The following is a 22,981-nucleotide window of genomic DNA, read 5'->3' as shown; positions in this document are numbered from 1 at the left end:
TCAAATGACATTGTTTGGGGCCAACAGATTATTAGACAACTTCTTCCATTTCCCGGTGCTGAACATAAATTTCTACAAATCTACTTTGTGGCCAAGAATGATGTGGAAGTTGATCAGTGACACAGTGTGATTCCAGGCCCCACACATCATATATTATCTACTTTGAAATCTTTTTGCACTGACACAATACCCTGATAAAATTGTTCAAATCAGCAATTGAAGAGTACCAGCTGACCATTATCCAATGCACACCAGAGCCAACAAAACTGCAGTTACAAGGCATGGTAGACACTACAACACACCTACCATCGGTGAAGTAGTGATTGTTATAATGGGCAAGAGTGCCATAAGCATGATATAATTCTACAAGGAAGTAATAACACGCTGAAATGCATCAATGTCATGATGTGCTGCAGTATCCCATAATTTTTGGGAGGGGGAAGGCAGATATCATGTCAATATTATGTACACTAGTCCAACTACAAATAACTGCATTCACTTTTACCTGCACACATTTCATGTATAAAACAAAAAGAAACTATCCCTTATAATTTTGCACATCTAATTTCCATTTTTCTAACCACTTCTTTCCTCTTACTTATTTTTCAGGTGATGAACTTAATAAAAAAGTATTAGCAATAAATTATTATTCATACCACATAAAGATACATAAAAACAGAAAAAATCATATTTTACAATGCTGTCAACTGTTTCATCAATACGCAGTAGATATGTATGCGAAAATTGAGTGTGATCATCTCCTCTTCATTTGATTAAATCAAAAATCACTTAGTTCAGAGGAGTACATTCATTTATGATGTGTGATTGCGAATGATGGAAATGTCAGTGACATTGGAAAAATGGAGCTATTTCCATTGACATTCACTCTCAATCAGCAACACATGCATAAATACAGACAGGATGCCATCACACATGATGGTTCATGGGGCATCCTGACTTAAAACATTCACATGCAATCCAGCGAGGAACGAGATAAAGAAGGTCTATTGCCTGGTCAAGCTCTGTCTGACTGAGACGATTTGACTGCATGTTTTCAAACGAAAATTCTCTGCATTGAGGGCTTTAATTCTGAAGCATCACATTTATGGTGCAATTAAATGCTGGATGTATTCTGTGGAGTGGCAAAAGAAAGGTCTCCTTCATATACATATTCTCATATGGCTCAAAATGAAAATATATTCAGTTCAAATTGATGATGTAATTTCTGCAGAAACACCAGATCTTGAAGATGATCAACTGCTATTCAATATTGTCACCAAACATATGGTGCAAGGACCATGAGCTGCTATGAACCAACGATCACCATGCATTTTTGCAGATAAAAAATGCTTGAAAAAGCATCCAAGAAAACTGATTCATCATACTTGCAATGGTGATAATGATCATCCTCAATACCGATGCCACGAACCACATAATGGAGGTCACACAGCTAGAATCAGCATGAAAAATGCCAATACTGAAATCAACATCAGATTGACTGTAACATCTTTTCCTTGGTTATAAATATATATACATCTTTCCCTCTCCTTCCCTCTTTCCTGATGAGGCAACAGTTTGTTGCGAAAGCTTGAATTTTGTGTGTATGTTTGTGTTTGTTTGTGTGTCTATCGACGTGCCAGCGCTTTCGTTTGGTAAGTCACATAAGATAAAAAAATTTTAGTGCTAGTAAATGGAAAATATTGCAATTTACTTAAAACAATGAAGTATACACACAAATATGTGAACAAGGGCAGTGATGTGGCAGTATTCAGTGTTGATAATGCCAACACGCACACAGATGATGTTACACACTTTGAAACATGTTGATATAGCAGCAGCAACAAGGCAGTGAGATGCGTTTTCAATTCTCAAATTCACAGGCAGCACACCGATGTTGTTCATCTTAGTGTTCACCTTACGAATGGGCAAAGAGTATATTTCACAGAGGAGAATGCATAAAATGTTTTTGCTGCACTAGCACACACAAGTGTGGCACCATTTTTTGTGCTGTGCCGTAATGTATTTGCCAAAACATGAAGGACATGGAGGTACCAAAATACTACACATGGAATACTATTTCAAAAAATTTTAAGGATGTGAACAAGGCACATGGGTAAAGGCTATCAAAATCTATATTCCTCTGATGTATTGAGCCATATTCACACAGTACACCCAATAATGCCAAATGCTACTATTTGAGAATGCTGCTGATTAATATGACAGGTCCAACTTCATTTGCCAATTTTAGAATGATTAATGGTGTAGAATGCCAGACATGCAGAGAAGCTTTACTTGAAAGTGATAAACACTGAGAAACCACATTGATCGACGCCTCCTTCAGTTGCCACCCACACAAAATACGAACATTATTTGCCATTATTTTGACCACATGTTCACCATCCAAACCAAACGATATGTGGGAAAAATTTTGTGCAGGCTTCAGCAAAGATATTTCGTACCAAATTCATACCATTACGAAAGGTAACAACATTCTATTTTTGGACAGCATTTTCAGTGAATCTCTCACAGAAATCTAAGACATATGCTTAATCATCAACAATAAAGCACTCTTTCAACTTGGCATGGTTGCACCATAGTGTTCTGTGTATAGCCACTGTGATCAAGATTTATTGACAGAACAACAATTAAACGCTGATGTCTTGTGTGGATTTGTCATAACAAATGAACAATTCTTCCTTGTAGATCAAAAGTTAGCCTACAAAACAATTAAAAATGTGGTGGTCAATGGTAGTGGCAACCTAGTTTTCATTTATATGTCCGGTAGCACAGGAAAAATGTTTCTCTTCAGTTTGGTGTAAGCTAACATTTACTCTCAAAATAGAATTCCTTTGGCTCTTGCATCATCAGGTATTGCAGCTACATTATTCAATGCTGGCCATACAGTACATTCAGTGCTCAAATTACCTTTCAATATACATTTTGCAAAGACTCAAATATGTTATATTTCAAAAGGTTCTGGCACGGCGAAATTATAGCTAATTTCAAAACTGAGTGACTGGAATGAATGTGCCATGGCACATAAGAAGTTGCTTGAAGCGCTTAATTGATCTCTTCAAAATTTATGAGGAAATGCACAACTGTTTGGTGAAGCTGACATATTAGCATTTGACTTCATACAGGCTACACCAGTTGTACTAAAATCAACTCTGGCTGATGGAACTCAATGCAAGCTTCAAAGCATCTTCGGAGATGTGCATAAACTTGCATTAAAGATTAATATTTGCATACGTCTACAGCAGAGTGTGCCAGCCACATCGTCAAAACAGCTACTGCACATTGGGAATGGAAAAGTTCCACTTGATGTCATCACAAAATATACTTCATTCCCATTAAACTTTTATGTCATTGTTTCATCGATCGAACGATTCATTGAGAAAGTTTTTCCATAAATTCACAAATTACAAAAATCATCAATGGCTTTTTGAACATGCTATTTTGTCAGAAAAAAACACTGTCATCAATTCAACCAACTATGCCACCCATGAACAAACTGCAGATGATTCTGTCTCCTAAAAATTGATGGACACAGCATTTCTGCAAGGCAGGATGATAAGAGCTGCTTTATCATGCTTCATGGCACCTGCTGATTGGCATGGTTTACTCCAACAGTCTCTTCTCATTTCAGAAATATGCTGCACACCAAGGAGTATCGTGACAATCAATATAACATCACTAGAATAAGAAAGGAAGATGAACTGTCATTAAGATTTGAGAAATCTGTTATTCATATCATGTCATACAGAGTACATGTATTAGCATGAATTGTTACACCAAGCGAAGTCCCACAGTGGTTAGCACACTGTACTCACATTCGAGAGGATGACATTTCAAACCCAAGTCCAGCCATCCTGATTTAGATTTCCCATGATTTCCCAAAATCACTTCAGGCAAACACCAAGCTGGTTCCTTTGAAAGGGCACTGCTGACTTCCTTCCCTAATCCTATGGGACCGATGACCTGGCTGTTTGGTCCCCTCCCCGACAAACCAACCAACCAACCACGAACTGTTACAAAGTGTTTGCTGGCTGTAATGTGGGAAGGAGGGGTGGCAAGTGCAAGGGCTAGGTATGTGATGTGCAGGTACCAGAGCCAGGAGGATCCAGCATGTGATGAAGGTGATGACATGACATGGGAAGGAGAAACCGTTGGGTGGAAGTTGTGGGGACTGTGGTTAATGGAGACTGAGGCCAGGACAGTTATGAGACAAAATGATGTGTTGCAAGCATAACTCTCATCTGCATAGTCCAGAAAAGTTGGTGCTGGATAGAAGGATCCAGATAGCCTCGTTTGTGAATCAGCCATTGAAATCAAGCATGTTGTTGCCAGCAGGATATTGTGCCACTGGGTGGTCAACTTTTCTCTTGGCCACAATTTGGCAGTAGCCATTCATTAAGATGAACAGCTGGTTAATTGTCATACTGATATAAAAAAACTGTACAGTGACTGCAGCAAAATTCATATATGACACAGTTGCTTTCACAAGTAGCCCTGCCTCCGATGGGGTAAGGTAATCCTGTAACAGGAATGGAGTAGGAAGTGTTGAATCGGTAGATTGGGCAAGACCTGTATCTGGGCTTTTGACAGGAATATGATCTCTACGGCAAGGTACTGGGAATGACAAAGGCATATGGACCAGAATGTTGTGCAGGTTGGGTGGGTGATGGAATACTACTTTAGGAGGAGTGGGAAGGAACGGTTTCCCCTTCTTCTGTCCTGTCAGCCCCATCCCCATGTCACCTCCATCATGCACTGCATCCCATTGGTTCCAGCACCTGTGCAACACATGCCCTAGCCTGTGAACCTGTCACCCCCCACCCCCTTCTGTATTTCTAGGCAGCAAAACTGCTGCTTCTCTCTCAGCCTCTCACTGAAAATCCAACCCCCCCCCCCCCCCCCACACTGTACAAAACCAGTAGTCCCTCTGCTGAAATACAGTGCTGGTATTATGTGCCCAGCCAACACAATGTAGGGGCACAGGTGCGTGTATGGGTGCATGTATTTTGTGTGTGTATTTGTACTGTGGTTTATCAAGTAATTTTATGAAATACATACTAAACTCAATGCCCCGCTTTGTGCATTATGCAACCTTTTTGTCATCATTAAGCTTCTTCTCCAAAATCAAATACACCAGTAAATCCTTCAAGGTCCCTAACAACTTGATCATCTCCGGTAATAGAATGATAAAAGTGTTTGGCAGTGCTAGGTATCAAGTAAAACACAGATTTCAGATCTTCAAGCTACATCTAGTATGGCATTCCCTCGAGGCTATAGTGGTTCAAAGAGTCCATTAAAGTTTGAGTTAGATGGTCTTCTGCTTTGTTTCTTATGTAGGCCCACAGCGATATAGGAATCATCATTATGGTCTGCTTTTATGTACAACTTGAATGGCTCTTCCTCTTCCAACATTATTTCATGTATTTGCATCCAATTAATTTTGTTTCCTGTGGTGTGAACTTTAAGGTTCACAATGTGGTTCTCCATCTTAGAACATTCAGTAAAATTGCTCGTCTCCATTACATTTATAATAAGACAATTTATTTTCCCACAAGGTTTCATATGATTTAGATAGTCACTAGGCAGTACATGTGGCACTGAATTTCCATAACTTGTTCAATATCACTGAAACTGGCATCATCAGGTGCTGCTGAAGCACTGGTTCTTGTTTTACTGCCCCTGTTAACACATTGATAAATAGGAATACTGCACTGGATTAATTTGGGTCCACTTGATTGAATGGGAACATAAAATTCCACTTCAAAAATAATTTTGTTTGCAACAGGAAACAAACTGACACTGTTTGTTGACAATGGTCAGCACATGAAAGGTGTGATGAGCAGTTTTTACTTCTGCTGACTCCAGCCACACATTGCAACAACAGCGTCATCGAAAATCTGCCAAAACAACTGCACCTGACAAGTCTTATGAGACACATCTGGTGTTATAACTTATAGAAACTCCAAAGAGTCTTTCTGACATTCCATCCAGATCAAATCAGTAAGGTTCAATGGTCCAGCCCAGTTTTACTGTACGCATACATTTTTATGTTTAGGGTCTGAAGTTGGCAACTGAGAGCCTGAGACACAATTGCTGGTTTTTCCAACTCCCCTGTGTTTAAGATGTATTTTTAGCTTATGACTGTAAGATCAAATGCAGTTATGGTGGTTTGTTCTAGCTTCCACAGAGATGTCTATGTTGAAGAATTGCTTGTATCTACTGCCTTATTAATCACATCTTCAAGATATATTATAAATACTGGTGGGTTCATAGCCTTATGTGCATTGCCTGTTTTTGCATGTGCGATGTGTTTTGTCACTTTGGTTTCCTCAGTTTTCTGTCGATCACTAGCAATTTTAAACTGCAAGATTTCGACAGCTATTTATGCAGAATAATGGCAATGAATGTGGTGTTTTAGGTTTATATCAGCTTTGCCACATCTGCCACAATTACCTGAGCCTGGCAATTTATGCTGGTGTAACCACAATTTTTGCATTTAATAAACTTTATTGCATCCAGCACATAGGTATCACACTTTGAGAATGATAAAACCAGACTTGATGTATTATGATAACAATGGTGTGTTGAAGTTAGGTGTCTTTTCCTGCTCACTGTTTACTGTCTTTGTTATGAGTTGTTAATTTTTTTTCCTCTAATAATGCTATCTTTTCTCGGTTCATCTTTCTTAAGAGATTCCATTAGGTTGCTGCACAATATTACACTCCTGCTGAAATTTGGGACAATGCAGATCTCTGTACTAACTTGGCAACTTCACATCTTGTAATTATGTGACTTGTAAAGGTGTAGCTATTTTTACACAATGTGTTCTGTTTCCGAGATGTTTATAGCGTTAATGAGTAGCTGCAATACACTGCAAAGCTTTTTGAAAAATGGAAGGTGACACACTTTCATGTTTCAATAAAGGCAAATGTTCTGTGACACAATAAATGCTCTGTTAAAGTTTGTAGATTTCTTCAGTGTGTCATTTTGGGAGGGCTATCACTCACAGAGCTTTCAGATGTTTTGGTGTTATTGCTCTCAGACAGCACATCCACCAATTTGGAGTGTTGTTAGTTTGTGAAATAATAACCACTGAGATCCCAATTACAATTAGGAAAATAAGTCACAACTCAGGCAGATGTACAATCATCTGAGCAAACATGTTACACATGGAATGCAGTAAATGACCTACAAGTTTCCTGCTAATGACTGTTTCCTCTTAACCATTTTTTGCCCTTAACTTGGGTATTTGAGCCTTTTTATGGCATACAATGTTCCACTGCCAGGCTGTGCGGAGGCCATTGAAGCATGCCTTGAGTTCATGGCTCCAAATGACTAGTACTGGTCACCACTCCTCCAGTTCATGACTGCCAGTCACACCAAACTCATACTCAGAAAAAAGCAGAGTTCTCTTGCAGTACTCCTTATTTAGCACCACCCAGGAAACCCACATAACTTATGGAATGCTATGGACACATGGTGCACTTCTCTCATCTCCCCGATCAGTCATCTAAATTTTCAGTTTAGCTATATAGAGACTGTAAGAAACTTCCACGATAATTAAGACTTCTCAGATCCTAAATATTTCCTGGAAGTATTGCAACTTTTTCAGCTGTTTCATTTTTATTCCTAACAATACAAAGTCCAGGGTGGACTAATAACAATATGGAAAGGACAGGGGGATGATGCTATTGGTGCCTGTTGGAGCATGCAGGGATGTTGTGGGGACAAGATAGGACTGCTAAGTGCAGTGTTGAGAGGTTATGCTGGGAGATGGGGGAGGAGGAGGGGGAGGAGGAGGAGGAGGAGGAGGAGTAGTAGGGGGAGGGGGAAGGGAGAGTAGAGAAGCAGAAAAGGAGAAATGACTTGTAGGTGCACTGATGGGATAGAAGGCGAGTGTAGTACTAGAGTGGGAGCAGGAAATGGGGTAGGTAGGTGAAGACAGGGACTAGAGAAGGTTTAGGCCTGGTGGGGGGGGGGGGGGGGGAGGGGGGGGGGGTTACAGGAATGTAGGACATGTTGTAGGGAGAGTTCCCACCTGTGCAGTTCAGAAAAGCCAGAGTGAGTACTACCTTACCCAATGCCCTACTGAGTCCAAACCTACTACCTCCTTCCTGGTTGCTATGAACACCTATATCCTCACACACAATTACTTCTCGTTCAAAGACGTCACCTACAAATAAGTCTGGGCTACAGCGAAGGTCACCCACATGACACCATCCTATGCCAGCCTATTCAGGAGTCATCTCGAGGAATCATTCCTAACCAACCAGAATTTGAGGGGCAAAAGAAACAGTATATGCTCCATGACAATGAACCAGCTTATTCTGTATACTAGCTCAGACACATAAGTGACTTCTTTGGGTTATCAGTCATCACTGGGAAAAACTTGCTGCATTAAAGAGTCAGAAAGTAAAGATCAAGTGGAAAGATCAGGAAGTGTCACAGATTTGAGTTGATAATTAAGAGTGCACATCTATGCCTCATATACAGTACAAGAGATGTTATTCTCTACAAATCTAGTTCTAAATTTCTTTGTCTTCACACAAAAAAGGTTATACCAGAGGCTTTGCTTTAAAATGCTGCACAGCCACAAAAATAACATGTATACAAATGGCAGACTGCTTCTTAGTTGAAAAGCAATTAAATCTATTCAATAATGAAGAGGTAAATAGAACTGATACAATAGTAATTACATTCTGCTTTATGTTTGCAACCGAAATGGCCCTTCTAGTATCTTCCATTTATAGAAGGTTGCTGCAGCAATGAGAAGTAAAACACAACAGAAATTAGGTGTTGGTCATTCCAATTTTTGAGAAAAGTTGCTGGACATATGTACAAGGGGTATTAAATAAATAATGCAACACTTTTTCCCTCAGTCAATTTCAGTTGAAAAACGCGGAATTTGTTGCAGTATATCGTGGAATATTCCTTCTCTGGCCCCTAAAATTTCATGAAGTTCTGATAGGTAACAGCACTACATGTAGCCTTCAAAATGGCATCTGCAGCAGAGGTGCATTCCAAGCAGAAAGTTATCACCGAGTTAATTTTTTGGCGGAAAATCCAGAGCATCGCAGATATTCTCAGGCACTCGCAGAATGTCTACGGAGACCTGACAGTGGACAAATGCACAGCGAGTCAGTCACTGGGTGAGGTGTCTGTCATCACTGCAACAAGGTCGCGCAAAAATGTCCGATCTCCCGCTTGCCGGCAGGTCGCACACTGTCATGACTCCTGCAGTGTTTGAACATACAGACCCTGTCATTTGAGGTGATTGACAGTTCACAATTAAACACGTCATTGCACAACTGCACATCTCTGTCATCCACCAGTTGGGGTCTTACAGGTGTGCGCCCACTGGGTTCCTCGCCACCTAAAAGAAGACCGTAAAGAGCAATGAAGGATCATCTTTGCAGAATTGTTTGCACGGTACGAGGTTGATCGTGACAAATTTTTGCTGAACGTCATCACAGATGATGAAACACGGGTTCATCACTTCGAGCCGGAAACAAAACAGCAATCCGTGGAGTGGTACCACACCACCTCTCCTCCAAAGAAAATGTTCAAAGCCACACCCTCAGCCAGTGAAGTCGTGGTGACCGTCGTCTGGGATCCTGAAGGATTCTGAAGGTTTTATTCTGTTTGGTGTCCTCCCCCATGTTGCAACAATCAACTCTGAAGTGTGTTGTACTACTCTCAGGAAACTGAAGAAATGACTTTGACACCGCAAGGCCGTACACAAGTCTGCACACCCAAGAGGAGCTCATAAAACGTCACTGATCTGTTCTTCCTCATCCACCCTACAACCCGAATCTCGCACCTTCTGACTTTCGATGTGTCTGGCCCAATGAAGGATGCTCTCTGCGGGAAGCAGTATGTGATTGACAGGGAGGTTACTGATACAGCAAGACATTGGCTCCAATGTCAACCAGTGGAATGGTACATTGCATGCATATAGGCCCTCCTAGTAAGGTGAAGTAAGGCCACCCCAATGAAAAGAGATTATGTTGAAAAATAGTGTTTTGTAGATAAAAGAGTGGAGAATAATGTGATGTATTGGAATGCTGAATAAAACCAACATGCTTTCAGAAAAAAATATTGCATTATTCATTGAACCCCGCACACAAAAGTGCAGACTTACTATGCTCACATTGGTATGCCCTAAAATTATAGAACACATCCAATGTTCATATAACACTAATTCTGTAAGACGGAACGACTATTCTGCAGAAAATGGTATGGAACACTATACACAATTATGTAAAACTCAGCTAACCCTCCTTGCTCACAACATCAAGAATGTTACAGGTAGTGGCACTCTAAATTCATGAAAGATACAAAACAATCTCTACTGGCCTACAGTCGCTGATATACTATTTAGCACAGTTCTGAAATGTTACACATAAAAGCAAATTTCTCAAATCAGAAGTTACACAGTCGATTCCAAAACTGTGTTCCTTGCATTGTTTGCACCACTGTACTTCTTTTTCACTGTCCTTAATGTTACTAATAATACATTATTACACTTTCAAACAACATACTTCAAATATAAGATTGCACTATTAACCTCACCTGATCCCACAAAAGGGTCAAGCACCAGATCTGCTTCTTGCACACGAGCTTGATTTGCCATAAGTAAAGATAATTGAGGATCCATGCTAGTGTTACCAATAAACTTTCTAGTTTTAAGAGAAAGCTTAGTAATGAGATCTCTCTGGCCATCAGCAATCTGAAATAATCAAAAGCAGAATAGGCACACAGTCCAAAAGATTATAAACTTTTATATGCTATGACAGATCTATATACAAACTCTTTTGCAAAATTTGAGAAACCACTAGACAAAGAACCAAGCATAATTATTAAAAATAACAAACCCACACCATCAAAAAATCAAAGAAGCCAGGAGACTCGATGAGAAAAAGATATAGTCAATATTAAAGACCCCCACCCAGTCAGTGAACCATGGTTCATACTGCACAAATAAGTGGGATTTTCCATTGCTTTATATCTGAGAATAAAAATTATTTTCACAGAGAAAATGGAGAACCAGTACAGCTATACATCAGTCATCTGCCAATATTAGAGGCAAAGAATCCAGAAGAACCAGAAGGACGAGGTAGTCCACCAGGATGTGAGCAACTGTGTGTGAAGCTCCACAACAACAATATGGGGGTGGTCCATTACATAAAATAAAACCATGGATTAATCTGGTGTGACAGATTTGGAGGTGAAACAGGACAGTGGATTTCTTTCAGGAGAAATGAAGGTGTACTATTAACCCCACCAGATTTCGTCCCATCTCGGAGTGAGAAGAGGTCTTGTTTGCACTTGCAAATCCGTGCCTGAAACAGTCAAAGCGAATGTTGGACAAGCAACTGCTTCTGTAGCCAAATGGTCAGCCTGTTCATTCCCTTGAATACCCGCATGACTTAGGATCCAGAGAAAGACTACAGAGCAGGCAGTATGAATAAAGGAAGAGTTGTTGTTGTTGTTGTGGTCTTCAGTCCTGAGACTGGTTTGATGCAGCTCTCCATGCTACTCTATCCTGTGCAAGCTTCTTCATCTCCCAGTACCTACTGCAACCTACATCCTTCTGAATCTGCTTAGTGTATTCATCTCTTGGTCTCCCTCTACGATTTTTACCCTCCATGCTGCCCTCCAATGCTAAATTTGTGATCCCTTGATGCCTCAAAACATGTCGTACCAACCGATCCCTTCTTCTGGTCAAGTTGTGCCACAAACTTCTCTTCTCCCCAATCCTATTCAATACTTCCTCATTAGTTATGTGATCTACCCATCTAATCTTCAGCATTCTTCTGTAGCACCACATTTCGAAAGCTTCTATTCTCTTCTTGTCCAAACTAGTTATCGTCCATGTTTCACTTCCATACATGGCCACACTCCATACAAATACTTTCAGAAACGACTTCCTGACACTTTAATCTATACTCGATGTTAACAAATTTCTCTTCTTCAGAAACGTTTTCCTTGCCATTGCCAGTCTACATTTTATATCCTCTCTACTTCGACCATCATCAGTTATTTTACTCCCTAAATAGCAAAACTCCTTTACTACTTTAAGTGTCTCATTTCCTAATCTAATTCCCTCAGCATCACCCGATTTAATTTGACTACATTCCATTATCCTCGTTTTGCTTTTGTTGATGTTCATCTTATATCCTCCTTTCAAGACACTGTCCATTCCGTTCAACTGCTCTTCCAAGTCCTTTGCTGTCTCTGACAGAATTACAGTGTCATCGGCAAACCTCAAAGTTTTTACTTCTTCTCCATGAATTTTAATACCTACTCCGAATTTTTCTTTTGTTTCCTTTACTGCTTGCTCAATATACAGATTGAATAACATCGGGGAGAGGCTACAACCCTGTCTCACTCCTTTCCCAACCACTGCTTCCCTTTCATGCCCCTCGACTCTCATAACTGACATCTGATTTCTGTACAAATTGTAAATAGCCTTTCGCTCCCTGTATTTTATGCCTGCCACCTTCAGAATTTGAAAGAGAGTATTCCAGTTAACATTGTCAAAAGCTTTCTCTAAGTCTACAAATGCTAGAAACGTAGGTTTGCCTTTTCTTAATCTTTCTTCTAAGATAAGTCGTAAGGTTAGTATTGCCTCACGTGTTCCAACATTTCTACGGAATCTAAACTGATCTTCCCCGAGGTCCGCTTCTACAAGTTTTTCCATTCGTCTGCAAAGAATTCGTGTTAGTATTTTGCAGCTGTGACTTATTAAACTGATAGTTCAGTAATTTTCACACCTATCAACCCCTGCTTTCTTTGGGATTGGAATTATTATATTCTTCTTGAAGTCTGAGGGTATTTCGCCTGTCTCATACATCTTGCTCACCAGATGGTAGAGTTTTGTCATGACTGACTCTCCCAACGCCATCAGTAGTTCTAATGGAATGTTGTCTACTCCCGGGGCCTTGTTTCGACTCATGTCTTTCAGTGCTCTGTGAAACTCTTCACGCAGTATCTTATCTCCCATTTCGTCTTCATCTACATCCTCTTCCATTTCCATAATATTGTCCTCAAGTACATCGCCCTTGTATAAACCCTCTATATACTCCTTCCACCTTTCTGCCTTCCCTTCTTTGCTTAGAACTGGGTTGCCATCTGAGCTCTTGATATTCATACAAGTGGTTCTCTTCTCTCCAAAGGTCTCTTTAATTTTCCTGTAGGCAGTATCTATCTTACCCCTAGTGAGACAAGCCTCTACATCCTTACATTTGTGCTCTAGCCATCCCTGCTCAGCCATTTTGCACTTCCTGTCGATCTCGTTTTGAGACATTTGTATTCCTTTTTGCCTGCTTCATTTACTGCATTTTTATATTTTCTCCTTTCATCATTTAAATTCAATATTTCTTCTGTTACCCAAGGATTTCTACTAGCCCTCGTCTTTTTACCTACTTGATCCTCTGCTGCCTTCACTAATTCATCCCTCAGAGCTACCCATTCTTCTTCTACTGTATTTCTTTCCCCCATTCCTGTCAATTGTTCCCTTATGCTCTCCCTGAAACTCTCTACAGCCTCTGGTTCTTTCAGTTTATCCAGGTCCCATCTCCTTAGATTCCCACCTTTTTGCAGTTTCTTCAGTTTCAATCTGCAGTTCATAACCAATAGATTGTGGTCAGAATCCACATCTGCCCCTGGAAATGTCTTACAATTTAAAACCTGGTTCCTAAATCTCTGTCTTACCATTATATAATCTATCTGATACCTTTTAGTATCTCCAGGATTCTTCCAGGTATACAACCTTCTTTTATGATTCTTGAACCAAGTGTTAGCTATGATTAAGTTATGCTCTGTGCAAAATTCTACAAGGCGGCTTCCTCTTTCATTTCTTCCCCCCAATCCATATTCACCTGCTATATTTCCTTCTCTCCCTTTTCCTACTGACGAAAGGAAGAGAGAGATTACAAATAGCAAATATCACAGCATAACAACAATATGATCATTCAATAGCCTTAAAATTGTGCATTGAGTCATTAGAAATTACACACGATCAAGGGAGGTCTGTTTAAAAAGGACATAAGGCTCAGTTAATGGCTATCAGCTCTGCTGTAAAAATACTACAAGTTTCTAGCAACAAATGTTGTTCCTCACATATGGCAGATGTGAAAGCAAATCCTGTCCTGTCCATGGTTTTAGAGCTGCCAGCGTGAATGACAGTATCTGTTCTAGGTAATTTCACGAGATGTCTTGTCACACTTGCCACTTGCTGAACCTTGACTTTTGCACTATATTGTTGGATGATAAAGTCTCCTCTCGTAACAACATTATGAAGGCAGAACTTATGTACTAGCGAGCTGAGGTTTTCTCTAAAGCTTTTTTGGATCTGGGATGAGTTTTGTTAATGATAGAAAGATCCAATTACAAGTTTATGCCCACACTTGATAGCAAGTCTTGCCCAAATAATCTTGCATGCATCTTCAATTTCTATCACAGAGAATATGAGTTTCTAGTCCACTGCAATAAATACACCACCTCCATTTCCCATCAGCATATCCTTTCAATAATACTTAAGAGTTGTACAACAAATCTTGCTGCTGCCAGTTTTGGGTTATAGCCAGCTTACTGTACCCCGTATTATATGAGCTCCACTGCTTTTTAGGACTGCTTCAACCACAGCAACTTTATTGCAAATGCTTTGGCAAATGATCACTAGCATATTAACATTCCCATCTGCAGGGGCCATTTGAGTCTTGCACTAACACTTTGGGGTCTCTTACTGTTATATCCTAGCCAGTAATGCCACCCGAGCCCGCTGCCAAAAGGTTGGCAGCATCAAAGTCCGGACGCTGTCTGCATAGGCAGCGCCAGCGAGACAGCAAATCGCCGCAAGTCTGCGCGCGCCACCGCTGGCTTCTGGCTTCTTAAGCGCTGGAGTCGCGAGCGGTAGGACAGTTCTGTATTCGCCGCTCAGTTGTACACTCGCCACCGAATTGTGTACTTGCTAGTCAGTTGTGTGTTCATCGCAGCAAAGTTGTTGTTTGTCGTCAGCCGACGCTGACCTAGCCGCTCCGACTCGAACTAGACAGATCTCTGTAGACACGGAGTTCACTACTGTGTTTCTGTATCTTCGTCAATAAAGATAAGTACCGACTTTTATTTAATCAGAGTGTTTGGGTTTTCATCTTTCTGTTCACTGTTCCAGCGGACCGGTCGGCCCGCTATTAAAAGTGTGGCGGTGACTTCGTAAGCCGTTTCTACCGCGAATTGTTTGTCGCTACGAACACCGCCACAAAACTGGCGACGAGGACTTCCGAACTTGTTTCTTGTTATACTAATTATAGCGATAAAATTTTGGGGGCTGGTTTAATTTGTGTTCACTATGTCTGCCGAATTACAACAGTTGATCTTGTTACAGAGTCAGCAAATACAAAGTCTGGTGGAAGCAATCACCAAACAAGCGGCTAATCCTCCAACACAAAAGGAACAAGCACAGGCAGCACCACCTTTCCGTGCTTTTGATGCATCAAGAGAAGAATGGCGAGAATATTTCACGCAGTTGCAGGCGCACATGACAGTCTACAAAATCACAGGTACTGAGTGGCAGCTTTATTTCATTTCCACTGCAGGCGTGGAAGTCTATCGACTACTTTGTAAGTTGTTCCCGGAATCCCAGCCAGAAGCTTTAGACTATGACATTGTTGTTAACAAGCTTGCTGAGTATTTCGAGTCGCGAGTTCATGTGGCAGCAGCCAGATTCAAGTTCTTCAGATTAAAGAAACTGCCACATCAATCTAATAAACAGTGGTTAACAGATTTACGGGGCCTCACCCGTCAGTGCCGATTTAATTGTGTGTGTGGAGCTTCCTACAGTGATGTCATGTTACGAGACGCTATTACTCAAAACATTGCAGATTCTCGTATTCATGCTGCTATCTTAAAGTTGCCTGACCCGTCATTAGAGACTGTGATGAGGATCATTGAAGCCCAAGGTACTTTTGACTATGCTGAGTGTGAGTTAGACCAGCCATGTATTTCTCAAATTGCCTGTGCTAAGCAAGTTATGTCACGCCCGTGGCCCCACCGGCAGAGTCAGACTGTAAACACTAGCCGGCCGCGTCATGTTAAACACATTCGTCAGCCGCGTGTGCAAAATGATAAAGTCAAGTCTTGCCCTAAGTGTGTTCTTGCTCATCCTCGTGAACGTTGCCCGTTAAGAAACGCGGTTTGTCACTTTTGTCAAAGGAAAGGACACATCCAGACTGTTTGTTTGCGTAAACGCAAGAACAATTCTAGTGCTGCCCAGCCCATGGATATTCATGTTCTTCAAAGCCAGCCCGCCCAGAAGGTCGCGTTTAAAGACTCTTCCACGGTTCGTGTGGGTAATAAACTTGTTCGCAATAAGCCACCCACCCAGCCCTCTGCCATGCGACCCAGGCGTAATTCAAACGCTGTAAAAAGTAATGTACAGACTGCAAGTGAAGCGGGAGTTGTTGTTCCACCCGCCCAACCCACGAGTTGTCGTAAGCAGCGAACACGCGCTAAACGCGCTGATTTTGTGTCTTCCGCCTCCACTGCACCGATCCAGAGACAGTGTAATAAACTATTTGTGAAGCTACGCATCCAGGATAAGACCTTCAATTTTCAATTAGACACTGGTGCGTCTGTGACTCTCATAAATAGTGCTACGTATGCGGCTATCGGCCGCCCTAAACTTTCAGCGGCAAAACATTCTTTGGCTACTTATAGTGGAGAACAAATTCCTGTGTTAGGTGTATGTAGCGTGCCAGCCACATTCCGTGGCAATACAAAAACAGTTTCATTCACAGTGCTCCGCACTACAGACAGTGTAAACATTTTCGGATTAGACTGTTTTGACTTGTTTGGCCTGTCTATCCAAGACAATGTCTTGCAAATTAATTCTGTTGTTGTTCCTCAAGATCGCATAACCGATTTGTGTAAACAATACAGTGACATATTTAAAGACGAACTAGGTTGTGCTGCGAACTTTGCCGCTCATATTACGTTAAAAGATAATGCTCAGCCTCGATTTTGTCGTGCTCGTCCAGTGCCTCACGCCCTCCGGGCACCTGTAGAAGATGAACTTCGTCGTTGGCAAAACAACGGTGTTATTCAACCCGTTTCAGCGAGCCAGTGGGCTTCTCCCTTAGTTATTATAAAGAAACCGTCTGGCAAGTTACGTTTGTGTGCTGATTTTAAGTCGACAGTTAATCCTCAGACTGTCATTGATTCTTTTCCTTTGCCTAGACCGGACGAGCTGATGGATAAGTTAGGGGAAGGTCGTTTCTTTTCCAAAATTGATCTCCGTGAAGCATATTTGCAATTGCCCCTCGACGAGCAATCACAACAGTATTTTGTCATAAACACGTCGTTGGGGTTGTTCCGTTTTCTGCGTTTGCCTTTGGTTGTGCGTCAGCTCCAGCTGTTTTTCAGCGTTTTTTGTCACAACTTCTGGCTAATGTGCCATCGTGTTGCAACTATTTAGACGATATTGTTGTGTCCGGTCGGACGCCTGCTGAACATTTCCGTAATTTGGAGTGTTTGTTTAAAGTGTTGTCTCAGGCAGGCCTACGTTGCAACATCGATAAATGTTCATTTTTCCTTACGGAGCTGGAGTATCTGGGACATGTTATTAATGCTCAAGGCATTCATCCCTCCCAGTCACATTTAGCAGCTATTCGTGATTTGCCCGCCCCTCGCAATCTGCATGAATTGCAAGCAGTTCTTGGCAAATTGACATATTATATTAGGTTTATACCTAATGCATCACAGATTGCTGCACCGTTGCATCGTCTCCGCCGTAAGGATGTTCCGTTTGTGTGGTCAGCTGATTGCTAATCAGCCTTTCAGCAGCTTAAAGAGGCTTTATTGAATGATCGTTGTCTGGTCCATTACGACCCTAACAAGCCTCTGGTGTTAGCTTGTGATGCTCTTCTTTCGGCCTCGGTGCTGTGTTGTCTCACCAAGTCGGTAACACCGAACGTCCTATTGCGTTCGCATCTAAATTGCTCAACAAAGCTCAGTGTCATTATAGCCAATTGGACAAGGAAGCGTTGGCTATTGTGTTCGGTGTCACAAAATTCCATCACTACCTCTATGGTAGACCATTCTATTTAGTAACAGATCACAAGCCCCTGACGTCACTGTTTCATCTGTCTAAACCAGTTCCTCAGCGGACAGCTCAGAGACTACAACGTTGGGCTCTTTTGTTATCACAATACCAGTATGAGATACTGTATCGCCCTACAGCTCAGCATGCAAACGCTGACGCGCTTTCTAGATTGCCGATTGCTGCGGATGATGTCTTCGATTCCTCTGACGACTCTTGCCATCAGATTGACGCCGATGAGCATCAATCCCTCTGGGATTTTCCGATTGATTATTGTCAGGTGGCACGTGAGACAGCTACGGATCCTCATCTGAGTTTACTATTACGTTTTGTTCAACGTGGTTGGCCGTCCAAGGCAAAGGACATATCGGATCCTGTGGTTCGTAGCTATTATCCGCAACGTCATCTGTTGTCTGTTTCGCACAGAGTTTTGCTGTTACGCACCGAGAATGACCAGCTTCGTGTAGTGGTTCCCCAAGTGCTCCAATCCAAGGTCTTCGACTTGTTGCATCAAGGTCATTGGGGAGTGGTCCGCACCAAGCAGCTTGCCCGCCGTCATTGTACATGGATCGGCATTGATAAGCAGATTACGCAGATGTCTACAGATTGTTCGACGTGTGCCGAACACCAAGCTGCTCCGCCTCAACGCTATTTTGAGTGGGCACGCCCTGCCGGTCCCTGGCAGCGAGTACATATTGATTTCGCTGGACCATATTGGAATTCTCGTTGGCTCATCGTGATAGATGCATTTAGTAATTTTCCGTTTGTTGTGCCCATGCAGTCTACAATGTCTGCACAAACTATACAGGCGTTGACTTCAATTTTTTGTATTGAGGGTCTTCCAGAAGTTTTAGTGTCTGACAATGGTCCACAATTTACCTCTGCTGAATTTGAAAGTTCTTGTTCTGCCAATGGCATTCGCCATGTTCTTACTCCGCCATTCCACCCTCAATCGAATGGTGCAGCGGAACGTTTTGTATGCACATTCAAGGATCATATGGACCGCCTTCGTGCTACGCACTCTCGTCAGCAGGCCCTCATCACGTTCCTGTCGTCGTACCGGACCACGCCACGCGACGGCCCTTCGCCTGCGGAGCTTCTCCACGGCCGTCGTCATCGCATCCTACTACGGTTGTTGCACCCCCCGGATCGACCCGCCGCTTCTGAGCATCCCACGCGTTTTCAGCGCAACGACGCCGTTTTTTTCAGAGTTTATCACGGTCGCCGTCGTTGGGAACGTGGTACCGTGATAAGTGTCCAGGATCGCGGTTTTTATACTGTTCAAGGTGCTACTGGGGTGCACAGGAGGCATCAGAACCAGTTGCGCCGTGCTGGCCGCCCGGATTCTGCCGCTCGTTCTTTGTCCACACATTTGGTACGCGGCGGGTTCCAGCAGTGCCTTCCGACTTCGCTGCCACCCCCAGGGCAGCAGCAACAGCCGTCGCCGCTACCACGCCGACAGCCCGTCCCGTTGATGCCTCCCGCGCAGCTTCATCCGGGAGCGCCCCAGGTGGTCGCTCCGGCGCCTGTGGTCCCTCTTCAGTCGCCACCACCTTCGGAGCTGATGGACATCGACCCCTCAGCCGGGCCGCCTTCCCAAGCGGTGGCTGTGCAGCCTGTCCTGCAGCCGCTTTCCTTGGGCACCCCCAAGGAGTCTGACACCGCAGCGCCTTGTCCAGCGCCCACTCAGCAGCCGTCGACGCAGCGTCAGGAGACGCTGCCTCTCTTTGTAGGTCCCGACGCCCCGTCGCGTCCAGTACCAGAAGCTGCGCCCGTGGTCACAGGCGTGCACCCTGACCTTGGTTTTCAGTCGGTGTTTCCCGAGGCCCCGCGCAGCCAATGCTGGGGTGCGGACCGGGGACTGCCACCGACAACAGTCTCCGCCCCGGTCTCTTCTGCTACGCCTGCGGCCAGATCCCTCCCCCGCCGTCGACGCTCGCCACGTCATTATTCAACGACGGTGCGGCGATTTGGGGGGGAGGAGTGTTATATCCTAGCCAGTAATGCCACCCGAGCCCGCTGCCAAAAGGTTGGCAGCATCAAAGTCCGGACGCCGTCCGCATAGGCAGCGCCAGCGAGACAGCAAATCGCCGCAAGTCTGCGCGCGCCACCGCTGGCTTCTGGCTTCTTAAGCGCTGGAGTCGCGAGCGCTAGGACAGTTCTGTATTCGCCGCTCAGTTGTACACTCGCCACCGAATTGTGTACTTGCTAGTCAGTTGTGTGTTCATCGCAGCAAAGTTGTTGTTTGTCGTCAGCCGACGCTGACCTAGCCGCTCCGACTCGAACTAGACAGATCTCTGTAGACACGGAGTTCACTACTGTGTTTCTGTATCTTCGTCAATAAAGATAAGTACCGACTTTTATTTAATCAGAGTGTTTGGGTTTTCATCTTTCTGTTCACTGTTCCAGCGGACCAGTCGGCCCGCTATTAAAAGTGTGGCGGTGACTTCGTAAGCCGTTTCTACCGCGAATTGTTTGTCGCTACGAACACCGCCACAAAACTTACAGCTATCATTATCTGGATCAGATGGAGAGTCACCTACGTTAAAAAGCCTTGTGTATGCTCAAACCAGTCAGCCACATGGGTAGCCAACTATGACATGCAGTGCAACCCTATCCCATTGAGGGGAACCTTATATTTCTCAACCCTGTGGCATAACTCCAAGAAACAGCTTGTCATAAAAACTCCGACTCTTCCACTCAGCTCTAAAACAGAGGGTCCTGATCAGTTATGGGGACAGGTCTGTGGATTTCAAACTTCATTGGAACTCCATGAGCAAGGATGGTCTTAGAAACAGAAAAAAACAATAACCCAACTTATCTAATTCCCCCCTCCCCCCAATGGGCATCGACATCCTGACACCCATTCTCGGTTGGGATTACCAGTTGGAACTCGCCTTGCGGCCACCTGCCATGACTTCTGCCTAACCTTCACAGAATGAGTGCTCCATGTTTTCCTGCACTCTTTGCCTTGGTCAACAACCTGACGACGAATTAGGATCAATCTATTTCAAGATCCTAAAGTTTTATCTGCTCCCACATCCTTTCACCATCTGTTCCCTTCAGTTCTTCAGAAGTATCGGGGTGCTACTGCCATTCACACTGATGGCTCTAAAACTATGGACAGGACAGGATATGTTTTCACATCTTCCAGGGGTCAGGAACAACATTTGTTGCTGGAAACAAGTAGTATTTTTATGGCAGAGCTGATAGCCATTAAATGAGCCTTGTGTTTTAGTGAACAGACCTCCCTCAATTGTGTTTTGATTTCTAATGACTCAATGAACAGTCTGATTGATGTTACTTTTGTCACCCTGTAATGTGTGCTACTCATAACCACCTCTCTGACTATAGCCGTACTGCCTGCTCAGTAGCCTTTCTTTGGGATCCAAGTGATGCGAATAGTCCAGGGATTGAATTGGCTGACCACTTTGCTAGAGAAGCTATTGCTTGTCCAACATTCACTTTGACTATCTCAGGGCAGAATGGCAGCTGTGAATAAGACCTCTCCCCATTTGGTGATGGAACATAAACTCTACCATAGTTTCATTTTATGTAATGAACCACCCCCATGTTGTTGCAGCAGAGCTTTACACACAGTAGCTCACATCCCGGTGGACCACTCCCTCCTTCTGGCTCTCCATGCTAAGCATTGTCTTCCATATTCTTTACTTCTCATCTTGGCAGATGACTCACGGAAAGTTGGAATGGTTTTCCATTTCCTCTGTGAAAGTTGTCTGCAAGTTGTCATAACGATTCAAGTAGGAACTATTTAATGGAAAACATAGAGTATTGTAGAATCAAAAGGTACAGACACACAGTGGATGTGAGAGTGTAGTTTGCTAGTTGTCAATCAGTTTGCATGTATGTAGATGTCTGGGCATTACACTGAAACTCATAGGTCTGTGAAAAAGTTCAAGAGGATTGAAAGAAAGCCAACACTTATGGATGGCATCTGAGTGTAATTAACTGTATGAAAGAGACAGATAGATACTGGCTACATCATTTCCACTTTACTAAAAACAATGTGACTGTTTCTGCTATTTCTATGATCACATATTTATACAAGTTTGAATCACAAACACACGTGTATTCAAATTAGAAAATATAGTTTAACTGTTTAAAAGGGACCTTTCAACTGACCAAATCATTATTCCTTACCTCTCACTGAGATGGTAAAATTTGACTGTCTTTGTTATTGTAGTTGTTGTAGTTGTTATTGTTGTTGTTGTCATTGTTGTTGTCTAATTCATTTTTTAACTTTTAAAGAAGTACAAACCAGCATTATTTATTTAACCATTTAACTGATTTAAACTGTTTAAATTACATGTTTAATATTTAATCTTTATGTAACCTAAAGTAACTTTGAAGGCTTGCCCCAAACTATTGTTGAACTCACGATTTCATGTGACTTATGTATGGGACAGTTATGGAAGCGATAGACTACTAGTCATCATAAAGATGACACATTGAATTGCAGACAGGCACAATGAAAAGACTGTTACACATTAAACTTTCGGCCAAGGCTTTCATCACAAAAGAGAAACACACACACATTCACACAAGCAAGCACACCCACCTCTCTCTGTCTGTCTGTCTCTCTCTCTCTCTCTCTCTCTCTCTCTCTCTCTCTCTCTCTCTCTCTCACACACACACACACACACACACACACGCACACACATGCGCGTGCACGCGTTGCACCCACACACTGGTTGCTCACGCCAGACTAACACTGAAAAGTGTCAAACAGGAACAATCTGCAGTGGAGTGGGGAAGGGGGAGGGAGGATAGCAGGGTAGCAGGATGCAGATGGAGGAAGAGAAAACAGTGCTGTCTGGCAGAGCATGTAGGAACTAGAAGTGGCGG

The 22,981-nt window shown here is 42.8% G+C and overlaps 1 protein-coding gene across 2 annotated transcripts in view; it reads right to left on the bottom strand.

Moving 5' to 3' along the window:
- The window catches only part of LOC124709590 (tRNA (guanine(10)-N2)-methyltransferase homolog), a 181,987-nt gene that overhangs the window by 95,803 nt on the left and 63,203 nt on the right, over window positions 1-22,981 (bottom strand). For both annotated transcript variants that reach the window (XM_047240852.1, XM_047240851.1), the window contains exon 5: window positions 10,588-10,744. In XM_047240852.1, coding sequence (XP_047096808.1) covers window positions 10,588-10,744 — 157 coding nt within the window. The remainder of the gene's footprint in view (window positions 1-10,587; window positions 10,745-22,981) is intronic.

This window comes from Schistocerca piceifrons, chromosome 1 (genome assembly GCF_021461385.2).
Source record: "Schistocerca piceifrons isolate TAMUIC-IGC-003096 chromosome 1, iqSchPice1.1, whole genome shotgun sequence".
NCBI lineage: Eukaryota > Metazoa > Arthropoda > Insecta > Orthoptera > Acrididae > Schistocerca > Schistocerca piceifrons.
Note: the sequence above shows the minus strand (reverse complement) of the source record. Positions and strands in the feature narration are given on the sequence as shown.